Raw genomic sequence first — 27,520 nt, 5'->3', positions numbered from 1 at the left:
AAGCCCACGCCAAAATCGGCTCAAAAACAAGTGAGGTAATAAAGCAATGTGTAGTAATTACTAGGATTCTGTTTTCTCATGCAAAGGAGATTGCTTTTGATAAAAATGCTATATCTGCCTTCCCAATGAAAGCTAGTTAGAACATTCTAACATTTATTTTATGGAAAGGATGTGCATGTTTCTAGATAATGCACCATCCCGTTTTATTGACAAAATGACTGAGCAGCGCGGTTTGATTTGAGAAAGGCGTGCCTCCCTCCCTGCTTTTGCCCAATTACTTAACGGGTCTATGCCCGGTGCCGCACGGATCAGCATAATCAAATCGGCCCAATGTAAAAATCCTGTTGACTTTCCATACTATGAAATGATAAATAGTACCAGTCAAAAGTTTGGATACACCTATTCATTCAAGGGTTCTTCTTTATACTATTTTCTACATTGTACAATAACAACAAAGACATCAAAACTATGAAATAACACATATGGAATCATGTAACCAAAAAAGTGTTAACATTTTATAGTCTTCAAAGTAGCCACCCTTTGCCTTGATGACAGGAGTGATGAGTGCTGCATCAGATGACCTGGCCTCCACAATCACCCGACCTCAACCCAATTGAGATGGTTTGGGATGAGGTGGACCGCAGAGTGAAGGAAAAGCAGCCAACAAGTGCTCAGCATGTGGGAAATCCTTCAAGACTATTGGAAAAGCATTCCAGGTGAAGCTGATTGAATGCCAGTGTGCAAGGCTGTCAAAGGGTGGCTACTTGGAATAATCTGAAATATATTTTGATTTGTTTAACACTTTTTTAGGTTACTACATGATTCCATGTGTTATTTCATAGTTTGTCTTCACTATTATTCTACAATGTAGAACATAGTAAAAATAAAAACCCATGAAAGAGTAGATGTCCAAAATTTTGACTGGTACTGTATATATTTGTATGACAGCCAGATATGATCTGAAACCCCCATTTGTTCAGAGAACTGAAGAGCCAGGTTAACAATTTTATGTTAAACCAGTGATTGTTATCATACAGAGAAAACATGGGTAAAAGTTGCAGTTACATTTTAATAATGATTCAGACAAGCTTTTTTCAGTTATTGTAATTCTTGCCATAGTTTTGCTAGAGGAAATACATCAAAGATGTTTGAAATGGCCAACTATTACTATTGATCCCGTATGAACAAAAATTATACAAATTATCAAAATTTATGGTAGAAAACATGTAAAATTAAAACAAGACAATGTGGCATTGAACATTTACAAATGGAATTGAAACATACACACATTTTCATTCACTACATCAGGGCTGCCCAACCCTCATCCTGGAGATCTACTGTCCTGTAGGTTCAGTCCAACCCTAATTTAGCACATCCGATTCAGCTAGTCAAGGTCTTGTTGAGCAGCTACTTAGTAGAATCAGGTGTGTTAAATTAGGGTTGGACTGAACCTACAGGACAGTAGATCCCCAGGAAGAGGGTTGGGCAGCCCTGCACTACATAGAATAGCCATTGACTGGAACTGGTCTCAGCACAGCAGACTTTCATGGATCCTCTTGACAATCTTGGTCAAGTAGTTCTTGGCTGGTGTGACTGATGATACAATGTCTTCCACCTGGTCTTTTCTGTATATAAAAAAAACGTATTATAGTGTTAGTTGTTAAAGGTGCACTGTTGCAACAATGTACAAGTAAAACTAGAAACAAAACGTGTGTCAGAAGACAAATATTAAGTCTTACGTTGCGTTTCCAATGTGATTTTGGAAGTTTTGCACATGAAAGAGACCGAAGGGGTAGGCGGAGGTGACGGCTACTGTCATCTCAAACTTGCTAAACGACTTGAGACTGGAGAACAGGATTCGAACTCTGAAATAAAGAGGACAAAACAATAATGAGTTTTGCATTCAGAAAGCTATTATATGGAACTACATCTATAAAATTCCCTAGAAACATTTAAGTCAATATTCTCTGGTGGTCTGATGGGGAATCTGTCCAGTCTTGGAGTTGTATTTCTATGGTGTTTGATCTTACTGTGTGTCCACACAGCTGATGTCCAGGATGTCCAGCCTCAGAGCGCCCCACTTCTTCATCAGGTGGATCTCTTCTCCCAGGAGGCGACAGCGGCTTACCACCAGACCCACATCATGCAGCAGCTGGAGAGCGAGAATCAGATATTATACAGCCAAAACGGAACCTCTGTGGACATGCAATGCAATAAAACACCAACCCCTTTTCTGGACTTCACGTCATGTGGATCGTCCCTTTAAACCAAGCCTCACACTTACCACGGGAATGTATCGACTGGTGGGGTACTTCTTGAACCAAGTGGTTTCACTGCCTATGTACTGGCATAGCAGATTGTGTACAAGCCGAGAGTAGCACGGTGACTTTTCATCTGTAAGAAAGAAAAGGTGAGTTGGAAAGGCAAGAGTGTGTGGCGAGAACCAAGAAAATATTCTACATTAGTGTCCAAGCTTAATTTCTCCCACCATCCATTTGGCGTTGAAATGTGATGTCCATGATGTTACGCTCAGTCTGTTCACAGACCTCTCCTAAATAAAAGAGCAAAGCATTACAAAAAAATGGACATTTGTCTTAAAGCAACCCTTCGAAAAAAAAACTGCAGAGCAAAACTACTATAAACATACTAGCACTTTTGGTGCAAGGAAAGTTATACTATCAAGGAATATATAGCACTACATCATACCGTTAGGTTTCTCAAACTGCACCTCCAACAGCAAGGACTCGTAGAGAAAGCTGTAGACTGTCTTCATGTCATCTTTCTGCACAAACTTCCATTCATTCACTCTGAAACCAAGAGGCCAAAAGTGTCATTCAAAGTTGAATGGAATAGTAGGTGTATAGGCAGGGAGGAAAAATGTCTGGAAAATGAGAAACGGACCTATCCAGCATGGCAATATGTTTCTCAAGTTCCAGAGTTTCCTTTCGGAGTCTGTCCACTTTGTCCACAGAGTTTATCTTCTGTAGTTTCAATTCACACATTTGCCTGTGGAGAAAAACAAATGGTTTCCATTTCTCGGCACATCCAGTGGAAGGCAGTAAAGTAATACAAATTAAAATCTCAATAGAGACCGTAGCTCTGGCGACGACAAAGAAGAATCCAATTTATTTGCACTAAATTATGATTCAAGCCATGTAGACTTACCTTTCACTTTCAGCAATTGCTTTGTTGACCTTCTCCAAGCCTGATAGAACGTAATTCAACATTAAAATGTCAAATACCAAGCACACCATTGATTAAAAATGAAACATTTCATTTAAAAAAGATTGTGGCGTCATACGTTACCTTGCTGCCTTGCTTTCAAGGTTGGCTCACAGTCCTCTACCCCTGTGCCCTCCACAGCTGTAAGTTCTGTGGCAGAAAGCATGACAAAACCTCAAATTCAAAATCAATTACCACCACTAATACCTCAATTATCTTAACAGGATGACAAGCATGCATTGTGAAAAATGATATTAAGTCCCTTGGTTCAAATTTAATTACAGAAGAGAATATGAAAGGCTCAAAAGGAGATGAACTCAAATCCAATATACCAGCTTCCAGGTCATGTAGACATTCATCAAGGTCTCTCAGACACTGATCGGTCTTCTCAATATTTCCTCTCAAGTTATGTTGTGCCTCCTGTGAAGATGTAATGGGACATCAACGAAACAGTTTTTTTTTTTACCCTCTTTTTCGTGGTATCCAATTGTTAGTAGCTTCTATCTCGTCTCATTGCTACAACTCCCGTACGGGCTCGGGAGAGACGAAGGTCGAAAGTCATGCGTCCTCTGATACACAACCCAACCACACTGCTTCTTAACACAGCGCGCATCCAACCCGGAAGCCAGCCGCACCAATGTGTCGTAGGAAACACTGTGCACCTTGCGACCTTGGTTTGCATGCACTGCGCCCGGCCCGCCACAGGAGTCGCTGGTGCGCGATGAGACAAGGATATCCCTACCGGCCAAGCCCTCCCTAACCCGGACGACGCTAGGCCAATTGTGCGTCGCCCTAGGACCCCCCGGTTGCGACAGAGCCTGGGCGCGAACCCAGGGTCTCTGGTGGCACAGCTGACGCTGCAGTGCAGCGCCCTCAACCCGGGAGGCCAATGAAACAGTTTATTAGCTGAATTTCACACACACACAAATGTGGAAAGCATAAGTATTTTTCAGTCAAAGGTTACGAGCAACAAAGCAAAGGGATTTTTGTTCTCATCAGGGGTCTTACCCGAGTTGTGTGCACAAGGTCAGAGTACAAAACTGCTTTCATTTCATGAGATCGCACTTTGCTTCTCTTTCTGAAGAATGTTCTCCTCTCTTTCAACTTTGAACCAACAAGCAGCAACTGGGGAAAATAAGCCACAACATCAAGAGGGGTGGTCCAAATTGGATCAAACTGACTAGTAATAGCAAGAGGGAAATCAATAAATTAAATACCTCTTCATCTGAAAAGCCCTTCGCCGCCTCCCAAAGTGTTCCATTAACACTTTGCAGAAGACTGTCTTGGTCTCTCAGACGTGCTTTCAACCTGAAATCAGAAAGTACACCAAATGGATGAACACACATGGCTTGTTATTTACTAAGCAGGTTACAGATTTGAGCATCGTTTTTTTTACTTCATCTTACGGTAAATAAAATGCCATGTAAAGCGTCACAATGACATGCATAATTAAACATACCCCTCCACCATTTCTGTGAGTATCTGGCAGTCTGTCTCATACACCCTCTGTTTGGGACGGTTGATATGTTTCTCGATTAACAAGTCCTCTGTTTTGCGATCGAGATCCGACACAATCTATAAGGAGATGAAAATCTGTATTTAGCACCTATGTTTATTGTGAGCGTCAGTAAGTATTATTCTTTGTAATAATTCCTCAAAAGTTAGTATTTTTTTTGTGTGTGTCAAAATTAAATTCTAAAGACAAAGGTTTAGGATTTACTCTCGCAGGCAGAATACTCTGTCGAGGTTTATGGATGACAAAGTCGATGCTGAAGAGTTTCAGGAACTCAGCCACTGTAATGCTGCCATCTTGGAGTTTCTGAAATTAAATGTGAAAGAGCAGTGAAAACACAGTATATCGGAAATGGTATCAGGAAAAGTCAATATAAAAGGGAGTTGTTGACATACCTTCAGTACATCAGATGTGTAGTCCCCGGTGTTGTCAAGCAGGGACTCGAATTGGCTTTGTCTGTAAGCTGCAAAATGGCATCAAGTTAGTATTGCCTACCTAACCTAGACAATGCACTTTAAAAGGGATCAAGACAGCCAAGGTGATGATGAATGTTTGAATGAGACAGTCGAAATGAGCAGTAAAAGCGCCTCAAAACTCACTTGACGACTCAAATGTGCCCTCACATCGGAGGTTGGAGTTGCTGCTGGAGCCATCAGCTGCAGCTGTAAAGTTAATGTCCCACTGAACTACTGGTGTGTGGGGGATCTGTCAAGATAAAATGTGAAAAAATACAAATGTATTAACTCGTATTGAATACATTTAACAAAATAAATGTGAACTGATTAAATGAAAAACAGTATTTACCATTTCTCTGATGTTTTCTGTTGATGGCTTATTCCTCTTTACCTCATCCATGGAGTCATCATGGCCCTCTTCTGGTAGGGGCCTCTTCTGACATTGGGTAACAGTTAGGACCGGCTCTTTAAAGACCTCATGCTCCACAACATCCTTGACCACCTTGCCTAAGAAAAGATTTCCTTTGTCGTCGACCCTCTGAGGTGACTTGGTGCCCATAGTTTCTGATAAGTCCTCTTCACTGCTAATGTCTGGAAGCACTTCATCGTCAATGTTCTCCATCGAGGTGTTGCTCCTCAGTTCATGAGTGCCACCCAAGCTATTCTTCTTCAGAAGTTTCCCAAAATCTGTCACGTTATTGGACTGGTTTGATTCAGAGGGTTTGGCTATTTGTGGGAGTTTGGGCAGGAAACCACCAAATGACAGGCATTTACTTTTCAAGTTTAAAGGAGCAGTCATATTAGGTTTGTCATTGTGAATAATATGGTCTTCCAAGTTGACACTTGTTGGTCTCTCAGTCATTAATCCCATGGTTTTAGACCCATAGTCTACAGTTGAGAATGATTCTGTCTCTACACTGTGTTGGTCAGAGGTCCTCATCAGGTGAGATAAAGGTGCAGTGCAGCTACCCATCACTTCAGTGGATTCATTTATCATGCGGCTCATATGATTAAGTTTCAACTGCAGATCTGCCAAACTCATTCGCCTGGTCTTTGCTTTCTTCAAAGGTACATTATCTTCTGTTGAGACTGAAGAGGCAATGGGAGAGCTTTCTGGATTGTTAGGAATAAAGGAGCAGTCTTCATCTTTCAGATCAGGATCATTTCGGTCTGCCAATCCCTTTAGGTCAAAGTGTTCTGTAAGGTTAGTGGGGATTTCTCTAGGGTGACCCTCCGGTAGACACAAGGAAATTGCATTTGTGGTGGATGAAGGGCCCTTCACATTGGTAGGTGCATGTTCAATTTGCGTTGTGACAGCCTTGGTCATCTCCATTTCATGATCCTCAGAAAACATTTCAGTTTCATCTCTGGCCATTTTCTTCTCCTCCAGGTTAGAGGGTACAGCTACAGGATTATTTCTGCAACGTGTTGCTTCTGCTACTCGTTTCACTTCCATATAATTTGCCTGACTAATTGACACATTCCCTAAAGGTGGATTTGTTTCAGGGGAAAACATCATTTTAATAACTTTGGATTCAATTGCAACAGTCTGGCTCCTTGTCAGTTCCATTTCATCAGAGTCAGAAGATGTAGGTGCCTTTTCACTGCAGAGGCTTTCAACACCTAACTGAAACGTAATCTCACCATGTGCACTCTGCTCTGCCGGAGGAACCATCTGCAGGGTCTTACTCACACTGGATAAACGTTGCCTTCCCCTGAAAGGGTCACGATTCCCCATCTTGATGTTTTCAGACTCAATTACAGCGGTCTGACTTCTCGTCATATCCATGTCATCTGAATCTGATGCCCAACGTTGATCAGGTTTGTGACCCACTTCCACGAAATGATTGCCCTTTGCTCCAGTGAAATTTGTCTTTGAGATTGTGGACATCCTAGCTAAGGTCTCACCCCCATGGGCAGAATGTGACACATTTGTTAATATCTGTGCAGTGAGAGCTTGAGTCATCTCCATACAATTGTTGTCCTCCCCAATAAGAGTTTTATTTGAATCCAAAAAGCTGACAAATCTTCCTCTACCACCTTGGAGTGAAGGAGTTACACCACCAAAACCTCTGGTGTCAATAACCCCTGTTTGGCTCCTTGTGATTTCCATGTCATCTGTACTAAGCTCTGCTCTAATCAGGCTCTTCTCAAATGTTTCCTTTTGGTGTTTTGATATGGGGAACAATCTGCCAGTGGTCTCATCTGTCACGTTCAGTCCATTTCTGTGATCTATAGACACAGTGAGAGATTTGGTCATGTCCATACCACAGTCATCCTCTGACATATGACTGGGTCTGTTGGAAGCTGACATGAAGGATATACTTTTCCTTGTGTTTTGCGTGCGATTGACCACATTGAGGCTTTTGGTGTCGATGGCAACAGTTTGACTTCTAGTTATTTCCATGTCATCAGGATCCGATATGGCTACAGAAAAACCTTTAACCTGATCCAGCGCCCTCTTCACACTATTAGCATCGTCTGAGAAATTGCCATATTCCATAGATGGTGGCACATAGGATAGACCCAGGTCAAACTTGGTCTTCGGTTTGCTAAGAGAAGGCTTCTCCATCACACAATATTTGGAATCAATTACAGCAGTTAGGCTTTTTGTGATTTCCATGTCATCAGGATCAGAGGATGCAGGCTCCCATACTTTATTACTTCTCTGTCCTGAAGTCATCTCCATGTTAGTACTCAGATCAGAGTGAAAGGACATCTCTGTTGTGGGGAACAAGCTCTGTAGTGGCTTATTAATTGCTATATGGCTGTTTGACACAATATTTCCAGTGAGGGCCTCAGTCAGATCCATACCGTTGCCATCTTCTGAAAAAAACACACCTCTATGAGAGGCTGGCATAAAAGACAAACTCTTCCTTGAATTCCCTAGTAAGGGAATTTCCGTTAGGGCTACACTTTTGGAATCAATGGCAACTGTTTGACATCTTGTCATCTCCATGTCATCTGAGTATGTATAAGAGGTGCTATGAAAGGTCTGTTGATTTTGCTGAACGGAGGGGATTCTGTTTTCTGGGGGAAACATCCAGGGTGATGATTCACCTTTCTTGGTCAGAGCACACACATTCTCCTGGAGAGGTACATTGAGAGCTGAAGTTATTTCCATGCCATGGTCATCACCTGAGAAGATCTGGGATTTATTGGGATCTGATGTGAAGACCACACTTTTCCTTTCAATTTTCTGAGAGGGATTTGGCCCAAACATCCAAATGGCTTTGGAGTCAATGGCAACAGTTTGGCTCCTGGTCAACTCCATTTCATCTGGATCAGTAGAGACAGTTACCTGGCTGAAAGTGCTTCCCCTAAGCCGTTGCTCTTCAGAGCTTACAGTTTGCACACACTGAAAAACTCCTTTGCCATCTATCAAAGTGGTATGGCTTTTTGTCAGATCCATATGATCTTGTTCAGTTTGCATCGTAGATGTATTCATGAACTGAGGCCCTTGCCTTTTAGGGATAATTGAGCCCACTGTACCGTCTCCCCCCGTTGCTGACAAAGCTGGGAGCTGATTCTCTTGATCAACTCCTGACCTGCGGGCATTGAGCGCAGCAAGGAAACGTCTGTTGTTCGTTTTTTCTGGAGGGGATGCAGCTCTGTGGAATGCCACAGTAGTTGAGGATTTGGGAGCTATTGGATTACACATGGGGCCACTTGACTTCGTTATACTGGCAAGGAAATGTTCAAACTCTGGATCTATACCTCTGGCTAAGGTGGAAGGGTTTTTAAAGGGGACATAATTCTCTGTTGAGTCCTGAAAACACCCAGTTTTACCTTTCTCCATTGAAAAAGTAAAATCCATGTTTCCACAGGTAGGTGTAGTCACATTGATTTCATTTGGCAGAACAACTGATGATTCTGAATCATTGGCGATGAGTATTGTGTGACTGTGAGTCATATCCATAAATGCTGTGTCCTCTCCTGTGAACATCATTGTTTTCTCCCCATAATCATCCTGGTTGAACATTACATTTTCCTATTAGGAGAAACAATGACTTTAGCGTCTCATGAATAGGTAAGTACACAGCAACAGCAATTAACACAGGTAAGAAGCGCACTGGCATGGTCAATGAAAGAATTGTCAATGTATCTTGGTTTTTGGCAATAGTTAAAATACTATTCGTATTATATTTTATTGTTATGAATTTCTATGTACCTATATAAACATGGGAAGAATGTAGCTACGCCAATTGAAAGTCTAATTTAAAGAGTCACATTTCTCAGTCATAGTTTACCTTATTTCTTTGTTGTGAAACATGGAGGGGAGCATTCAACAAGGTTTCCATGCCTACATTTACAAATGAAGGTGCATAACAGTTAAAGGCATCTTGGTGGTCACTGAGTGATTTATACAGTACCTAGTGAGAATGCAAAAAATCTACTTAATAACTAGATTTTAGGCATACCTGTGATTGGTTGAGAACCATCAATGGAACCCGTATGAATGCTTATGTTTTCTGCCGCTGTTAAATCAAATTGCATTTCAGTTGTAAATACGTTACATGAAAAAACATTTTTTGAAAGGTTGGATAAATTGAAAGTAAAACAAACCCAACTGCCCGAGTTAAGTCACATTTTCACTGTTTAGCAATTGCAAAACCAGTCACGTAAAACAATTCAGCCAATGTGAAACAAACATTTGCATGAGCCTCCTCACTTAAATACACAGTATTGTGAAGCATCATATGCTGCTCTACATTGAGAAGAAAACAAGAAATGTCTCAAGCATACAGTAGGCTTACTTACTAGTTGTGAGGTTTTTTAGAGGACTCCGGACAGGGGAGCCATTCTTCACATCTCTGATAACGAAAAGGTAATAACATTGTTTTATAAGTGTTTCTTATTTTCATGGTATTGTAGTTTAAATTCCAAATGTGGCACAGCGAAAACGTTTTACTTTGAAAACAGTAGAACATCATTGGAAGTGGCAAAACTGACTCTTCTGGAGATCCTCTTCTCTACTGGCTTGACCACCTCCACCTTGTGAAGACAATAATGCATTGAGTAAAATGACAGAGACATTCACAATTTCCCCAACTGCTATCTATTTAGTCTTTACCCGACTCTCCTCTAGCTCTGGGCCAGTGAATTTGATAGATGTCCGTGGAACTTTCAGGATCTAATTAGATGTGGATACAATATTAATTCAGAGACGTGCTGTTAAAATGGTTGACAAAACATTCTCAAACTAAATAGTTGTATGAACAACTGTTGTACTAACCGAAGAAATACGCCGTTTGGAGGATCCAACATGATCACTGTTGCAATTTAGAAAACAAACCCAAGCAGTTAACGTACCTAGTAATATTAACGCTATACTTGAAATACACGAGACACGTAACAATAATTACATTTGTCCTATTTCACACATGTAAACGTGTGTATTATTAAACGTGTGAATTAAAATATAATTTTTATAAATACATTTAGCATATCCCACCCCCCTGAGACCCCTTCGGAGAGTGAGGTCATGGCCAGGGATAACTTCATGGCTTAATAAAATTGGAAAGTTAGTGAACTACAATTGGGCTATCAACAAACATATCACTCACTCCGTCCTTGATGCAGCATCAGGCGGCTCCATCTTCGCCGACAGTTATGAAATAAATACATTGACATAAACACGTTAACTGGCTAGCTAGCAATCGTCGTTCACATTGATAACTGAGAAAAATACACAAATCTACTTAACTAGCCACGTTTGCTAATACACTGAATGACAATTATTAAAATACTTTGCTAGCGAACTAGCTGGTTAGCTAGCTAACGTTAGCAAGAAGCGTCAACGTTAGATGTGTCACAAATCAAGCGCTAATGTTAGCTAGTTAACTTAGCCATCTAGTCTACTTGAACACATTAATGTTAAAACATTGCAAAGATAATACGTTGTTAATTTGCCAAAAAACTACTGTACCGTGTAGCTACTAGTTGTTCAAGTACAATTTTAGATGCCAGCTATTAAGCGTCAAAGCTGTTGTTGGTTTTGAATTTAACCGCCCTCTCTTGAGCATGCGCAGTCAGAAAACCTTCTTATTTACGCTATCTAGGTTGTGTGGAAATAAACGTTATACTGCCACCCCTGGACGTCAATAAATCTTCCGCCACTTTTACATCGAACGCTGGAAATAAGTATAAACGTGTAAACACCCTGGACTCCACTTGTTATTTTAGCCCTACTTACTCCAAAACAACTCATATCGGCAGGGCCAGGACCAGTTTTTTATTCCGTTATTCCATTGATACTGTTCCCAGTTTATGTGTAAAAGAAACACAAAGGCAACAATAAAAATGTTGATAATAAAGGGTATTCTGTTCATTTGTTTCATCCAAAAAATCTAGTTGGAAGGGATCAAATCTGAACAACTGACAGGCAGAATCCAGGTGGTGAGGTTCGGCAACTACACCTATGCCATGCTAATTCTCAACACCGCTGAAGAAATTCGGCATGGGACCTCGAATCCTCAAGAAGTTCTACAGCTGCACAGTCGAGAGCATCTTGACCGGCTGCATCACTGCCTGGTACAACAATGATGAGACAGTCTATAGGGAGGAGAACAGAGACCTGGCAGTGTGGTGCCAGAACAACAACCTCTTCCTCAACGTCAATAAGACAAAGGAGCTGATCGTGGACTACAGGGAACGGAAGGACAAGCACCCTCACATTCACATTGATGGGGCTGTAGTGGAGCGGTTCAAGAGCTTCAAGTTTCTCTGTGTCCACATCACTAAGAATCTGTCATGGTCAAAACACACCAACACAGTGGTGAAGAGGGCACGACAATGGCTCTTCCCCCTCAGGAAGCTGAAAAGATTTGGCATGGGCCCTCAGATCCTCAAAACGTTCTACAGCTGCACTATCGAAAGCATCTTGACTGGCTGCCTCACCGCTTGGTATGGCAACCGCACCGGCCTCAACTGGAAGGCTCTACAGAGTGGTGGTGCGGGCGGCCCAATACATCCCTGGGGGCGAGCTCCCTGCCCCTCCAGTCACCCGAGCCACAGACTGTTCACTCTGTTACCTTTTGGCAAGCTGTATCAGAGCATTGGGTCTCGGACCACCAGGCTCCGAGACAGCTTCTACCACCAGGCCATCAGAATGCTATACTGCTAACTCTGGCTGTCTCCCTGCACAGACCTGCACCTCAGAGATTATTTGCACTAACTATCCACACATCCAACCCCTACACACACATTTACACACAAACACACGCACACAAACCCATAAACTCACACAAACCCATAAACTCACACGCACAAGCACGCACTCAGAACTCTCTCACACACAGTCAACAGTGCTGTTATATTATATGTAATTTACTCTACTCCATGATCAAGCCACCACCCACTCTATATTTGTAAATACCGTGTAAATACAGTCCACTATTACTACTCCTACTACCTCTTCTATTACTTGTTATTTTTGACTTGACTCTTGTGTCATTAATATTGATATTGATTAATGAACTGCACGGCTAGCACATACTCATTTTTCTGCACCTTATATGTGTCAAATACAATTAGATTTTTAAAGGGGGATACTTTTTATCTGAGAAGCAAGATTATTTTACTGTAAAATATTTTGGTAAGGTAAAAAATAAATAACTGGTGTTGAAACCAAGTGGTACGGAAGTGACGTTCACACAATTTTTTTTTCAAATCTTTGGGCTATTTTCAAAAAGTGAGGTTCTTTGGTTTTGTCATTGAGTACAGTACACGGTAAGGAAGCGTTGTTTTATTGCTAATTGGATACGTCGGAATAATTATCCACTAAGTATTGTTTTATTCTGTGGGTGTGGAGGTGTAAATGAGAGTTAGCTACCTTACTACTTCTCCTTGATGCTGATGATAGTTAACGTTAGCGGACTAAACTTCACGGTGAAGGAAGCGTGTCGTGAGCTTGCTAGCTAGCTGTAGCCAAGATACCCTAAGAATTGAGCCACTAACGTTAGCAAGTGTATTAACTAGTTATGTAGATAACATAGACCTAATGTTAGGACTGTCAATATATGACGTTACTGAACAAAAATAAACGCAACATGTAAAGTGTTAGTTTCATGAGCTGACAAAAGATCCCCAAAATGCACAAACGTTTATTTCTCTCAAATTTGGTGTACAGATGTTACTGAGCGTTTCTCCTTTGCGAAGATAATCCATCCACCTGACAGGTGTGGCATATCAAGAAGCTGATTAAACAGCTTGATCGCGGTGCAGCGGTCTAATGGACATGTATTAAAGTGTTGCGCCGTCACTACAGCCCTGTGGTTTGATCCCAGGCTGTGTCACAACCGGCCGTGACCTGGAGTCCCATAGGGTGGCGCACATAGGGGAGGGTTTGACCTGGTGGGCTTTACTTGGCTCGTTGCGCTCTAGCGACTCCTAGTGGCGGACTTCGGTCGTCAGTTGAACAGCGTTTACGCCGACATGTTAAGAAGCGTGGCTTCGAGGGTCATGTTTCGGAGGATGTATGACTCGACCGTCGCCTCTTCCAAGCCTTTGGGGAGTTGCAGCAATGAGACAAGATCGTAATCATGAAATTAGGGAGAAAAATGGGGTAAAAATAACCAACAAAACAGCATGATCATTACACAGGTGCACCTTGTGCTGTGGACAATAAAAGGTAACTTTAAAATGTACAGTTCTGTCACACAACACATTGTCAGGTTTTTAAGGGAGTGTGCAATTGGCATGCTGACTGCAGGAATGTCCACCAGAGCTGTTGCCAGATTATTGAATGTTAATTTCTCTACCATAAGCTGCCTCCAACGTTGTTTCAGTCGTTTTCAGTACGTCCAACCGGCCTCACAACCGCAGACCACATGTATGGCATCGTGTGAGCGAACAGTTTCCCATGGAGGCGGTGGGGTTATGGAATATGCAGGCATAAGTTACAGAGAACAAAAACAGTTGCATTTTATCGATAGCAATTTGAATGTACAGAGATACCTTGGCGTGATCCTGAGGCCCATTGACCGCTGCCATCACCTCATGCCATTCATCTGCTGCCATCACCTCGTTCAGCATGATTATGCATGGCCACATGTCACAAATATCTGTACCCAATTCCTGGAAGCTGAAAATGTCCCATTTCTTCGATGGCCTGCATACACCAGACATGTTACCCGCTGAGCATGTTCGGGATGCTCTGGATTGACGTGTATAACAGCATGTTCCAGTTCCCGCCAATATCCAGCAACTTCGCACAGCCATTGAAGAGGAGTGGGACAACATTTCACAGGCCACAACCAACAGCCTGATCAACTCTATGCGAAGGAGATGTCGCGCTGCAGGAGGCAAATGGTGGTCACACCAGATACTGACTGATTTTTTTTTAAGGTATCTGTGGCCAACAGATGCATATGTATATTCCCAGTCATGTGAAATGCATAGATTAGGGCCTAATGAATTTATTTCCTTATATGAACTGTAACTTTATAACCTTATACTGCCCAAACAGATCCACAGATGATGCAATCTCTATTGCACTACACACTGCCCTTTCCCACCTGGACAAAAGGAACACCTATGTGAGAATGCTATTCATTGACCACAGCTCAGCGTTCAACACCATAGTACCCTCAAAGCTCACCACTAAGCTAAGGAACCTGGGACTAAACACCTCCCTCTGCAACTGAATCTTGACAGGCCGCCCCCAGGTGGTGAGGGTAGGTAGCAACACATTTGCCACACTGATCCTCAACACTGGAGCTCCCCAGGGGTGCGTGCTCAGTCCCCTCCTGTACTCCCTGTTCACCCACGACTGCATGGCCAGGCACAACTCCAACACCATCATTAAGTTTGCTGACGACACAACAGTGATCAACGACGAGACAGCCTATAGGGAGGAGGTCAGAGACCTGGCCGGGTGGTGCCAGACTAACAATCTATCCCTCAACATAACCAAGACTAAAGGAGATGATTGTGGACTACAGGAAAAGGAGCACCGAGCACGTCACCATTCTCATCGACGGGGCTGTAGTGGAGCAGGTTGAGAGCTTCAAATTCCTTGGGTGTCCACATCAACAACAATGGTCCAAACACACCAAGACAGTCGTGAAGAGGGCACGACAAAGCCTATTCCCCCTCAGGAAACTAAAAATATTTGGCATGGGTATTGAGATCCTCAAAAGGTTCTACAGCTGCAACATCGAGAGCATCCTGACTAGAGGTTGACCGATTAATCGGTATGGCCGATTTAATTAGGGCCGATTTCAAGTTTTCATAACAATCGGAAAACTGTATTTTTGGGCACCAATTTCCGTTTTTAAATTTGTAAAATTTTATTTCTACCTTCTTATTTAACTAGGCAAGTCAGTTAAGAACACATTCTTATTTTCAATGACTGCCTAGGAACTGTGGGTTAACTGCCTTGTTCAGGAAAAGAACGACAGATTTTCACCTTGTCAGCTCAAGGGGTTTCAATCTTGCAACTGCACAGTTAACAAGTCCAACGCTCTAACCATTGCACTCCACGAGTAGCCTGCCTGTTACGCGAATGCAGTAGAAGCCAAGGTAAATTGCTAGCTAGCATTAAACCTATCTTATAAAAATCAATCAATCATAATCACTAGTTATAACTACTAATCCAGTTTAGCAGGCAATATTAACCAGGTGAAATTGTGTCGTTTCTCTTGCGTTCATTGCACGCAGAGTCAGGGTATATGTACCGGAGTGCCAAGTCTAGGACAAAAAGGCTTCTCAACAGTTTTTACCCCCAAGCCATAAGACTCCTGAACAGGTAACCAAATGGTTACCCGGACTATTTGCATTGTGTCCCACCACCCGCCAACCCCTCTTTTACGCTGCTGCTACTCTCTGTTCATCATATATGTATAGTCACTTTAACCATACTCACATGTACATACTACCTCAATAAGCCTGACTAACCGCTGTCTGTATATAGCCTTGCTACTCTTATTTTCAAATGTATTTTTTACTGTTGTTTTATTTCTTTACTTACCTGTGCCACACTTTTTTTCTCCACTATTGGTTAGAGCCTGTAAGTAAGCATTTCACTGTAAGATCTACACCTGAGCCTCCCGGGTGGCGCAGTGGTTAAGGGCGCTGTACTGCAGCGCCAGCTGTGCCACCAGAGACCCTGGGTTCGCGCCCAGGCTCTGTCGCAACCGGCCGGGAGGTCCGTGTGGGGCGACGCACAATTGGCCTAGCGTCGTCCGGGTTAGGGAGGGCTTGGCCGGGAGGGATATCCTTGTCTCATTGCGCACCAGCGACTCCTGTGGCGGGCCGGGCGCAGTGCACGCTAACCAAGGTTGCCAGGTGCACGGTGTTTCCTCCGACACATTGGTGCGGCTGGCTTCCGGGTTGGATGCGTGCTGTGTTAAGAAGCAGTGCGGCTTGGTTGGGTTGTATATTGGAGGACGCATGACCTTCGTCTCTCCTGAGCCCGTACGGGAGTTGTAGCGATGAGACAAGAAATTGGGGAGAAAAAGGGGTAAAATTAAATTCAGCGCACGTGACAAATAAACTTTGATTTGCTAAAATTGAAATTGTTGTTTTATATTTTTGTTTAGTATATTTATCACAAAGTTGCTTTTTAAATGTTTTTTTTTATGATGGCATTAAATTACTAGATGCGGACAGAGTTAGTTGAAGTAATTAGTTTCCTACACTTCAGTTCCTGCATTCGCACCTTCAAGCCCCTTTTTCAAGGTGTTTGTCATTCGGCAAAAACATAACTAGCAAGAATCTGGATTGTCTTCATTTGATATTTCTTCTATTTCAGGTGTGTGACCTGATGGCAGTGCTGCAGAAATGAAGAGCGCTGCCAATAAATACGAATTCAAAGCGACATCCATCCAGACTTCAGTTTAGTTCCAAAAACAGCTATTTCTAAGCCTCACAAAGAGAACGTACCAAGGAAACTTTCATTTAACAAAGGGGAGATAACTGGCTATCTAATTGTTTGGGCATTTTAAGACCCACTAGCTTTCTCTTTTTTTCCAGAAATAATTTTGTAGCCAAAATGCATAAAGGGTAAGATTTCCCTTTTAACCTTTTTTAAATTTGGGAGAAATACAATTGCTAATAAAAAATGCTCCTAGTATTCTGTCTTTTGATAGAGCTTCCACCAGACATGGACAGCAGCAGTCAGAACTGAAGGGTCAGAATCAACTTTTAGTGGAAGCCAATGAGGAACTGCAGAAAAACAATTTAGAAACACAGGTAAGTTTGTTAAAGGGATGATTCACTACTTTCCAAACGTATATGTGAGCATAACTGCACTAGGTTTTCTCTATGGGCTGTTGAATGGAACGTCTCGAGAAGAGTGCAATGTTATCTCTTCTGTTCAGGGCTATCTTGTGCACTCATTGTCTCTTTTCATTTCATTTTGCAGCTAAAAGTCGCCCAGCTGGAGCAACAATACAGTGACCTCCAAGGAACCAATGCCGACATCAAGAAACATCTGAAGGACTGCCATGCGCTACTAGTCGCTGGAAATATTGATCCAGGTAATCATTACATCCTGACTAGACTGGCCACGTTACGTTTGTAGCCAGCCATTAAAATAGAACTGGGTTCTATTTGAGACGGTTTACGATATGCAAGTCGTTTAGCTAGCTTGCTGTAGAATTTGAACCCATACAAAATCGTGTGTTCTCTACTCTGACAATTAATCCAAAGATTAAAGGGGACACCTAATTAGTTTTATGACTTTATTTCTCAGTTTTGGGAGAGAGAATTGGAGAATCTGCACCGCAAAATGAGGATCAACAACGAGTGGTGGTGGTAAGGACTTTCACTTGTTTTTTCATCAATATCGTTGAACAGTCTGTTATTACTTAGGAGGCTTTCACACCAGATTTGTTTGGTACATTTTTTCCAACTTTGGTGCGTTTACTCCCTTAGTTCAGTTCGTTTGGACTGTTGTGAATCTATCCGCACTCTGCAGCGCATTTGAGTGCATTCGATGCAGGTTAGAGGAGACGGGGGGGGGCTGTACCGGCGATATAGGCTACTGAATATATCCTATTCACATTGCAGTTAGTGGCTATTGCATTTTTTTTCTCCCCCATATGAAAGTAATTTGAAGATTGGGACGCACAAGTGAGCTTCATGATAATCATAGATGGATTTAAGGTGAGCATTTTTGTCCAATAAACAAATGACTTGCATGGCATTGACACTTGGCATTGTGAAACCAACCAGACCAAATGGGGGAAAAAATACAATGTATCAAATAATCAAACTCTGATTCGAACTATAGCACAAATCTGTGTGAAAATGCCTTTAGACTCAAATGTTACTTGTTTGCACGAATCTGGCTTTGTAATTGTATGTAGTGATTTATTTTTATGGATGTAGACCTCATTTTTAAAATCTCCTATGATGCAGAATATATCCCGGGATCTGTTAAGTGAACTGTGGACATTTGGTGACATGGCAACAGAACAAAGTGCACAACTAACAGTAAGTTCATTATCTTTGACATAAGCATAATTAATCCTGTGTGTATTCCCGATGGGCAAGTAAGTGCCTTTGAGAGCTTAAGACATTAAGCTCTCAAAGGCACTTGCCCATCGGGAACCTCTGGTAAGTCTGTTCAAGCTAGAGCTTGTTGAAATGGTCATTGTTTGTTAATTTCCAGGAAGTTCAAAAGTCCATGAAGGATCTCATGGAGGCTCGGGAGCATCTCGTGCAGGAGAGGGATAATTTCTCCTTGGAAGTTGAAGAAACGGAGAAGGCTCTTGAGGAGGCAGAGCAGCTTTTATTGGAGTAGATACTGTATGTGTGTATAAGTGTGTGCTTGCTTTTAATGTAAATGTAATTATAAAACATTTAGTATATTTAATCTAACTCGATTTAAATTGTTAATACTTGCAAAAATAGTTGTTTTTCACTCAGTCTTATTTGATTTGTCTGCAAGACTCCAAATTTAAAAGCGGTTGGACTGCCAGTGTTATTTTAGCCTGGGTACCAGGGTCGTCACCAGTTGCCACAGTCATAAACCCCCACATACAGGATTAATACAATTTCTCTTAAAATCTGATTTTAAACCTAATCACACTGCTAACATTATGTCTATCACTATCTTTTTTTTCCCCTCCATTCTTCCCTGTATTCTCTCTGGCGAATGATGATGATCTGTAGGTTACATGTGTGCACTGCAGAGGCCCATTGGAGATTTGACAACAATAGAATGTTGAGATTTTTTTTTTTTTTTACCTGTGCCTTGATGTTCATAACACTCCACCAACCTGCTCTTGCGCAGTGGAACCCTGAACGATATGTGACCACTTGGTTACAGTGACACCATTCTGCCGAGGACACCCAAACCAGTGGCCACCGTAAAGCCTAAGAGCCTCACCTTCTCTGGAAGTTGCGGTAGCCCTGCTTGGAATCTTTAGCCTATATTGACTATTGGCTGAGACGCAGGGCCAGTTAGGGTAGGCTATGTCAGGATGATTTAATTGGAAATGTTAATTGGGACAAGTTGGAAGAAATAATACATTTAGGTTATAGTTTGAGATGCATGAATACACCACACCAAAAGCTTGATTTTTATGGCTGTTTTAAAATGAATTTTCTGCAATTCTACGTAGTAATGACTTATGTTCACAACTTGGTCAATTGATTTGATTAAATCTAAGCAAATCAATTATATAAATTGATAGTTCGGCCCTCTGTTTTCATTTATTCTGTGACGGGTATATTGCAACCATGTGTTCCAGCTAATCAAATCAGTTTATTTAGCGCTGTCCTTTTTGAACAACTAAGGGCACTCCTCATTTAAAATATCTCATCAAGATCTGTGTCCTATGACTAATAGTCCTACTCATCACTTATTATTACGAATAGAATATCACTTCTCACTATGGTGCTGGTTTAGTAAAGTTAGATCAAAGCTGAATCAATGTCTTGCAAGGTCACACAACGATTAGTTAGTATTTTATATAACAACTGAATAGCATAGCAGGCCTAAAACCCCAAAACATCTAATTTCGAATGAAATGTTAGGATGGTTAGCTGAAGCTGAATAATAAAATAATATATATATATATCATGCGCCAAAACTGAGCCACAATGCAGTATATATTGTATGCTTTGATTGAAACAATATACAAGAAAGGCAAATATTTAACGTCATCTGCTGTAACTCACGAAACAGTAGTTCAAGAAGATGGAAATCCATGAAACGTATTGAAATCAATCAAATGATAGGCATGCAGATGCAGTTTCATCGGTAAAACGTGAATAATTATCATTCACGATTGCCAGTGATCATGGCCTATTTTGAAATTAGGTATGCCTAATTTGGTGTTTGAGGGTATTGAAAATATAACATTTTCTTGAGACAATATGTGTGAACATAGGCAAACGATACAATTGGAGGATGTGTTTTATGCATATTTTATATCTCCAACCCTGTTCCTGGAGAACTATCAGGATGGTACAGGATGTACATTTTCATGCTAACCCTAATCTAGTGCAGTTGATTCTAATAATTAGCTGGTTTATAAAATGAAATGGGTGAGTTACAACGGGTTGGAGTGAAAACCCATAGGACGGTCTTTCGGTACAAATTTTGATTGAGGAAATAATGGCATTTACATTTTCTGTGCTCCCTCATCTAAAAAATCAAATCAAATGTATTTATATAGCCCTTCGTACATCAGCTGATATCTCAAAGTGCTGTACAGAAACCCAGCCTAAAACCCCAAACAGCAAGCAATGCAGGTGTAGAAGCACAGTGGCTAGGAAAAACTCCCTAGAAAGGCCAAAACCTAGGAAGAAAACTAGAGGAACCAAGCTATGAGGGGTGGCCAGTCCTCTTCTGGCTGTGCCGGGTGGAGATTATAACAGAACATGGCCAAGATGTTCATAAATGACCGGCATGGTCAAATAACAAAAATAATTTGCACCACACCACTGCAAGTAAGATCTGTGTTAGGTCTGTAACCGGTGGCTGGCTTCATCCATCTGGGCAGAAGCCAAAATGCAACCGCATCACACTTAAAAATTAGTGGTTCAACAACGGTTCTTCTAAGATCCTCATAGTTCTTCGAAGAACCTTAAGATACTTGGCACTGAAAACTGCCCCCAAAAGGTTCTTCCGAGAACCCAATAGTAGGTGGGGTTCATCAAGGAACCACCTTAGTTGGTGGGGGTTCTTGCAGGAACCTAACTGCCCAACTGAAACATTTGGATTTGAAAGGACAGCAGGTGAAGGCACTTAACTGAACAATATTAAGATCTCAATTTAAGGTAAGGTTTGTCCCTTGTATGATCTAAATTGATATTGTTTTATGATGATACCATCTGTTTTTATATGCAAATCTTTCTGACTGAAATTAGACAATTCCATGGATATCAATCAATAGAGGTAAGATGTATGCTATAAGAGCATGTTGAAGGCTAGCTATATTGGGTGCAGATGACTGAACTACTCACGTTTGTCTCTGCAAGTATAAAGACAAGGCATACAAAGGTATGTTATGCAGATAAGATTTACCATCCTCCCTTAACTCTCCCATGAATATCCCATAGGCCTTTACATTATGGACAAGGTATGTGTATGAACCATTATCAAAACTTTTCATTCACATTTACCACAAAAACCAAGGTATGAATACGGTCGTGTGCATGTTTTTGTTAATCGTCTATATAAATACTGTTTTTGGGATTCACAGATGTCACCCTCCCGACACCTCTGAATAAGACAGGGAACCCGCTTGGTCACCATCCACTGCAAAATAATTCTGGCCATGGATACAGAAAACATCAACATGCTAGAGGATATACCCATTGGACTTGGGGCTCTGCTGGGAGTTTACCTCATATTTGGATATTTTTATTCTGCTTTGCCACTAAAATCATAAACACTGACAACTAAAATATTATGTGTATTATTATTACTACTAACAATACTAAAAATTATAGGGGGTAGTTAAATAATGTACCCTGAAAGGTTCTTTGAGGATCCATTAAAAAGGGTTCTGTGAAGAACCCTTTAAAGGGTTCTTTGTTAATCTTATAGGGGTTCCCCCACAGTTTAAATTTGAAGAACCCCTAAAGGATACTCCAGGAAACTTTTTATTTTTTAGAGTGTAAGGTTTGTCCCTTGTATGATCTATATTATTGTTTTATGATACCATCTATCTTACGTGTGCAAATCTTTCTAAAACAGAAAATGGACACAATTCAGTGGATCTCAATCCACAAAGAAGTTAGAAAATGTAAGCTATAAGAATATGTTGAAGGCTAGCTATATTGGGTGTATAGATGACTGAACTACTCACTTTTGTCTGTCTGCAGCTATACAGAGGAGGAGGCATACAAAGGTATATCTATTGGTATGTTATGCAGATCACATTTAGCATTCTTCTCCCTTACCTCTTCAGTGAATATCCCATAGGCCTCCACATTATGGACACGGTATGTGTATGAAAAGTGTTTTTTCCATTCACATTTACCACAAAAACCAAGGTATGAATACTGTTGTGTGCATGTTTTGTTAATAATCTGTATAATTACATATTTTGCGGATTCATTCTGGCTATGGGTAAGGAGAACATCAATACGCCAGAGGAGTTTACATCATATTTTAATTCTGCTTTGACACTAAAAGCATATACACTGGGAACTAAAATAATGTTATTGTTATGTATTTCACTACAAGGTTATTTGAGGATCCATTAAAGGGGTTCTTTGAAGATCTTATAGGGGTTACCTCAGTTTCAATCCCCTATATTTTACATCAGGAACCTTTTCCTTTTAAAATGCATAGACAACTAATCTGTACCCCCTGCAGACTTTGTGCCACTATTTTGATCGGCCGCTGACCACATGTCATAGCCTACACTTGGTATAGTCTACACTGTAATAAATTAAACTGGACTGGATGATTTTACCAGCATTGCAATCCAATGCATGCATGATTTATGCAATTAACAGATGTATTGCGGCAATGAAAAACATTTTGGGGCTGTGCTACAGAAGGCTATATTGGTCCGCCAATACAGGACTAGTAAAAGGCCCACTGCACTACTTTTTTGTCAAAAAAAATAAAGGGAACACTAAAATAACACATCCTAGATCTGAATGAAATATTCTTATTAAATACTTTTTTCTTTACATAGTTGAATGTGCTGACAACAAAATCACACAAAAATTATCAATGGAAATCAAATGTATCAACCCATGGAGGGCTGGATTTGGAGTCACACAAAACCACACTACAGGCTGATCCAACTTTGATGTAATGTCCTTACAACAAGTCAAAATGAGGCTCAGTAGTGTGTGTGGCCTCCACGTGCCTGTATGACCTCCCTACAACGCCTGGGCATGCTCCTGATGAGGTGGCGGATGGTCTCCTGAGGGATCTCCTCCCAGACCTGGACTAAAGCATCCGCCAACTCTTGGACAGTCTGTGGTGCAACAGGTGGATGGAGCGAGACATGATGTCCCAGATGTGCTCAATTGGATTCAGGTCTGGGGAACGGGCGGGCCAGTCCATAGCATCAATGCCTTCCTCTTGCAGGAACTGCTGACACACTAGCCACATGAGGTGTAGCATTGTCTTGCATTAGGAGGAACCCAGGGCCAACCGCACCAGCATATGGTCTCACAAGGGGTCTGAGGATCTCATCTCGGTACCTAACGGCAGTCAGGCTACCTCTGGTGAGCACATGGAGGCCCCCCAAAGAAATGCCACCCCACACCATGACTGACCCACCGCCAAACCGGTCATGCTGGAGGATGTTGCAGGCAGCAGAACGTTCTCCACGGCGTCTCCAGACTGTCACGTCTGTCACATGTGCTCAGTGTGAACATGCTTTCATCTGTGAAGAGCACAGGGCACCCGTGGCGAATTTGCCAATCTTGGTGTTCTCTGGCAAATGCCAAACGTCCTGCACGGTGTTGGGCTGTAAGCACAACCCCCACCTGTGGACGTCGGACCCTCATACCACCCTCATGGAGTCTGTTTCTGACCGTTTGAGCAGACACATGCACATTTGTGGCCTGCTGGAGGTCATTTTGCAGGGCTCTGGCAGTGCTCCTTGCACAAAGGCAGAGGTAGCGGTCCTGCTGCTGGGTTGTTGCCTTCCTACGGCCTCCTCCACGTCTCCTGATGTACTGGCCTGTCTCCTGGTAGCGCCTCCATGCTCTGGACACTACGCAGACAGACACAGCAAACCTTCTTCCCACATCTCGCATTGATGTGCCATCCTGGATGAGCTGCACTACCTGAGCCACTTGTGTGGGTTGTAGACTCCGTCTCATGCTACCACTAGAGTGAAAGCACCGCCAGCATTCAAAGTGATCAAAACATCAGTCAGGAAGCATAGGAACTGATAGGTGGTCTGTGGTCCCCACCTGCAGAACCACTCCTTTACTGGGGGTGTCTTGCTAAATGCCTATAATTCCCACCTTTTGTCTATTCCATTTGCACAACAGCATGTGAAATGTATTGTCAATCAGTGTTGCTTCTGTAACGGATGTGAAACGGCTAGCTTAGTTAGCGTGGGCGCTAAATAGCGTTTCAATCAGTGACGTCACTTGCTCTGAGACCTTGAAGTAGTAGTTCCCCTTGCTCTGCAAGGGCCGCGGCTTTTGTGGTTCGCGCCCGGGTATGGGCGAGGGGACGGTCTAAATTTGTACAGTTACATTGATGCTGTTGACCCGGATTACTGGTTGCTGCGGAAAAAGGAGGAAGGTCAAAAGGGGGGTGAGTGTAACGGATGTGAAACGGCTAGCTTTCAATCAGTGACGTCACTTGCTCTGAGACCTTGAAGTAGTAGTTCCCCTTGCTCTGCAAGGGCCGCGGCTTTTGTGGAGCGATGGGTAACGATGCTTCGAGGGTGAGTTGTTGATGTGTGCAGAAGGTCCCTGGTTCGCGCCCGGGTATGGGCGAGGGGACGGTTTAAAATTATACTGTTACACTTCCTACATTTTAGAATAATAGTGAAGACATCAAAACTATGAAATAACACATGGAATCATGTACTGTAGTAACCAAAAAAAGTGTTAAACAAATCAAAGTATATTTTTATGGAGATTCTTCATGACAGATTTGCACACTTTACATTCTCTCAACCAGCTTCATGAGGTCACCTGGAATGCATTTCAATTAACAGGTGTGCCTTGTTAAAAGTTAATTTGTGGATTTTTTCCCCCTTCTTAATGCGTTTGAGTCAATCAGTTGTGTTGTGACAAGGTAGGGGTGGGTATACAGAAAATAGCCCTATTTGGTAAAAGACCAAGTCCATATTAGGCAAGAACAGCTCAAATACGCAAAGAGAAACAGCAGTCCCATCATTACTTTAAGACATGAAGGTCAGTCGATCTGGAAAATTTCAAGAACTTTGAAAGTTTCAAGTGCAGTAACAAAAACCGCTCTGATGTAACTGGCTCTCATGAGGGAAAGGAATAGGAATAATAATAGGAAAGGAAGACGCAAAGTTACCTCTGCTGCAGAGGATAAGTTCATGAGAGTAAACCACATCTCAGATTGCAGCCCAAATAAATGCTTCACAGACACATCTCAACATCAACTGTTCTGAAGAGACTGCATGAATCAGGCCTTTATGGTCGAATTGCTGCAAAGAAACCACTACTAAAGTACACCAATAAGAAGAGTCTTGCTTGGGCCAAGAAACACGTGCAATGGACATTAGACCGGTGGAAATCTGTCCTTTGATGAGTCTAAATTTGAGATTTTTGGTTTCAACCTCCGTGTCTTTGTGAGTAGGTGAACGGATGATCTCCGCATGTTTGGTTCCCACCATGAAGCATGGAGGAGGAGGTGTGTGGATGCTTTGCTGGTGACACTGATTTATTTCAAATTCAAGGCACACTTAACCAGAATGGCTACCACAGCATTCTGCAGTGATACACCATCTCATCTGCTTTGCGTTTAGTGGGACTATCATTTGTTTTTTAACAGGACAATGGCCCCAAAACACACCTTCAGTCCGTGTAAGGAGAGTGATGGAGTGCTGCATCAGATGACCTGGCCTCCACAATCACCTGACCTCAATCCAATTGAGATGGTTTGGGATAATTTGGACCTCAGATTCAAGGAAAAGCGGCCAACAAGTGCTCAGCATATGTGGGAATTCCTTCAAGACTGTTGGAAAAGCATTCCAGGCGAGGCTGGTTGAACGAATGCTAAGAGTGTGCAAAGCTGTCAAAGGCAACGGGTGGCTACTTTGAAGAATCTCAAAAACAATTCAAAATATATTTTCTATATCTTTTTTGGTTACTACATGATTCCATGATGTGTTATTTCATAGTTTTGATGTCTTCACTATTATTCTACAATGTAGAAAATAGTACAAATAAAGAAAACCCCTTGAATGAGTAGGTGCGTCCAAACTTTTGACTGGTACTTCACTTTTTTTTTTTCATATAGATTTTTTAGGGGGTGCTGCAGCACCTTTATTTCTTGTGGCTATGCCTAGCTTACTTTCTAAATTATCAAAGTGAATACATACTGCAATTCCAAACACATCTTAGTTTTGATTTTACATCTCAACATACAACAACTTGCCTAGCTGAATGTTTGTTTTTTACTTTGCTGTTCTATTTGAGGGTCCACATGTCATGGAAAATACTAACTTTATTTCTAGCAATGAGCAATGGCGGAATTGTGCCTTCAAAAAGACGCCATTGCTATTTAACTCTATTGAATGTTGAAATTGCCGAAAGGTCAGTCTCTTTGGCAATGACAAGGACTGTAACGCTAGCTGAAGAGACATGGTACTCAGTGTACAGGTACTAGTGTTTTTTATTTATTTTATTTTTTTAGATTTTCGAAACAATTAAATTTGATACATTCATACATCTTCATTTATATATATATATAATTCAATTTATCTCGTTATTTAATTCAGGTCAGTTGCTATGAGAGTTAAAAAATAAAAAACTTTTTTTTTATATATCTTAGGCGACACTTCTGCACAACTCTTATTTTGAAAGTCATTAGGAAAAAACGCTGCCTACCGGAAGTTAGAGGCGCATCGTTTACACATAGTGTCTGGTGCTAGTTTTTCCACACACTGCTATTTGATTGACTAACTACACTCAGGCAAGCACCCATCTTTGTCGGGATGAACTAAAGTAAGAAATCGTACATGCTTTTACTCTTTTGTTCTAAATAATCCCTGTGTTATGACTGCTGGCAAAATATACTGCAACAACTAATTACATTCATTGCCCCTCCTAGCCTTGCTAGCTTAGCTTGCCATTGCTAGTTATGTGTACATGTAACCTTTGCTAGCTAACGTTAGTTACCTACTGTGGAAAAAAAAGCATCATATGTTTGCGTAGGATGCTAGATTAAATTGACAAGACAGTC

The 27,520-nt window shown here is 41.7% G+C and overlaps 3 protein-coding genes across 13 annotated transcripts in view; 2 read left to right on the top strand and 1 right to left on the bottom strand.

The window, feature by feature from the left end:
• Window positions 1-1,049: 1,049 nt before the first annotated feature.
• LOC110529683 (uncharacterized) lies at window positions 1,050-11,224 on the bottom strand. Its single transcript, XM_021612117.3, has 25 exons — window positions 11,120-11,224; window positions 10,758-10,789; window positions 10,427-10,463; window positions 10,265-10,324; window positions 10,103-10,185; window positions 9,952-10,004; window positions 9,612-9,668; window positions 9,441-9,493; window positions 5,540-9,181; window positions 5,335-5,440; window positions 5,131-5,198; window positions 4,943-5,041; window positions 4,682-4,797; window positions 4,440-4,530; window positions 4,231-4,347; window positions 3,555-3,642; window positions 3,307-3,372; window positions 3,166-3,205; window positions 2,902-3,006; window positions 2,707-2,807; window positions 2,489-2,551; window positions 2,285-2,394; window positions 2,031-2,152; window positions 1,740-1,865; window positions 1,050-1,625 (listed from the first exon to the last, which is right to left on the bottom strand). The coding sequence occupies exons 2-25, from the start codon at window positions 10,787-10,789 to the stop codon at window positions 1,529-1,531; spliced, it is 5,532 nt and encodes a 1,843-aa protein (XP_021467792.3). The 5' UTR covers window positions 11,120-11,224; the 3' UTR covers window positions 1,050-1,528.
• A 1,588-nt stretch (window positions 11,225-12,812) lies between these two features.
• LOC110529682 (uncharacterized) lies at window positions 12,813-19,828 on the top strand. Of its 11 annotated transcripts, XR_016497705.1 has the most exons (9): window positions 12,847-12,921; window positions 16,946-17,196; window positions 17,265-17,385; window positions 17,558-17,672; window positions 17,888-17,949; window positions 18,244-18,300; window positions 18,556-18,630; window positions 18,809-18,945; window positions 19,312-19,828. XR_016497705.1 is itself a non-coding variant. In XM_090243045.1 (8 exons), the coding sequence occupies exons 2-7, from the start codon at window positions 17,186-17,188 to the stop codon at window positions 18,938-18,940; spliced, it is 498 nt and encodes a 165-aa protein (XP_090099171.1). In that variant the 5' UTR covers window positions 12,844-12,921; window positions 16,946-17,185; the 3' UTR covers window positions 18,941-18,945; window positions 19,312-19,828. The 11 variants fall into 11 exon arrangements, 6 of the variants coding, with proteins under 6 accessions (XP_021467790.1, XP_021467789.1, XP_090099171.1 ...); XM_090243045.1 differs by lacking the exon at window positions 18,244-18,300 and having other exon boundaries at window positions 12,844-12,921; window positions 17,283-17,385; XR_016497706.1 differs by having other exon boundaries at window positions 17,283-17,385; window positions 18,809-19,828.
• A 7,323-nt stretch (window positions 19,829-27,151) lies between these two features.
• Window positions 27,152-27,520, top strand: part of LOC110529680 (protein dispatched homolog 1) — a 73,896-nt gene continuing 73,527 nt past the window's right edge. Inside the window, exon 1 of the mRNA XM_021612113.3 lies at window positions 27,152-27,282. The gene's annotated coding sequence lies outside the window, so the exon portion shown is untranslated. The remainder of the gene's footprint in view (window positions 27,283-27,520) is intronic.

This window comes from Oncorhynchus mykiss, chromosome 8 (assembly GCF_057628025.1).
Source record: "Oncorhynchus mykiss isolate SJ-2025 chromosome 8, ASM5762802v1, whole genome shotgun sequence".
In the NCBI taxonomy this organism is placed as follows: Eukaryota; Metazoa; Chordata; class Actinopteri; order Salmoniformes; family Salmonidae; genus Oncorhynchus; species Oncorhynchus mykiss.
The sequence above is the reverse complement of the archived record's forward strand: the minus strand, read 5'-3'. Positions and strand labels throughout refer to the sequence as shown.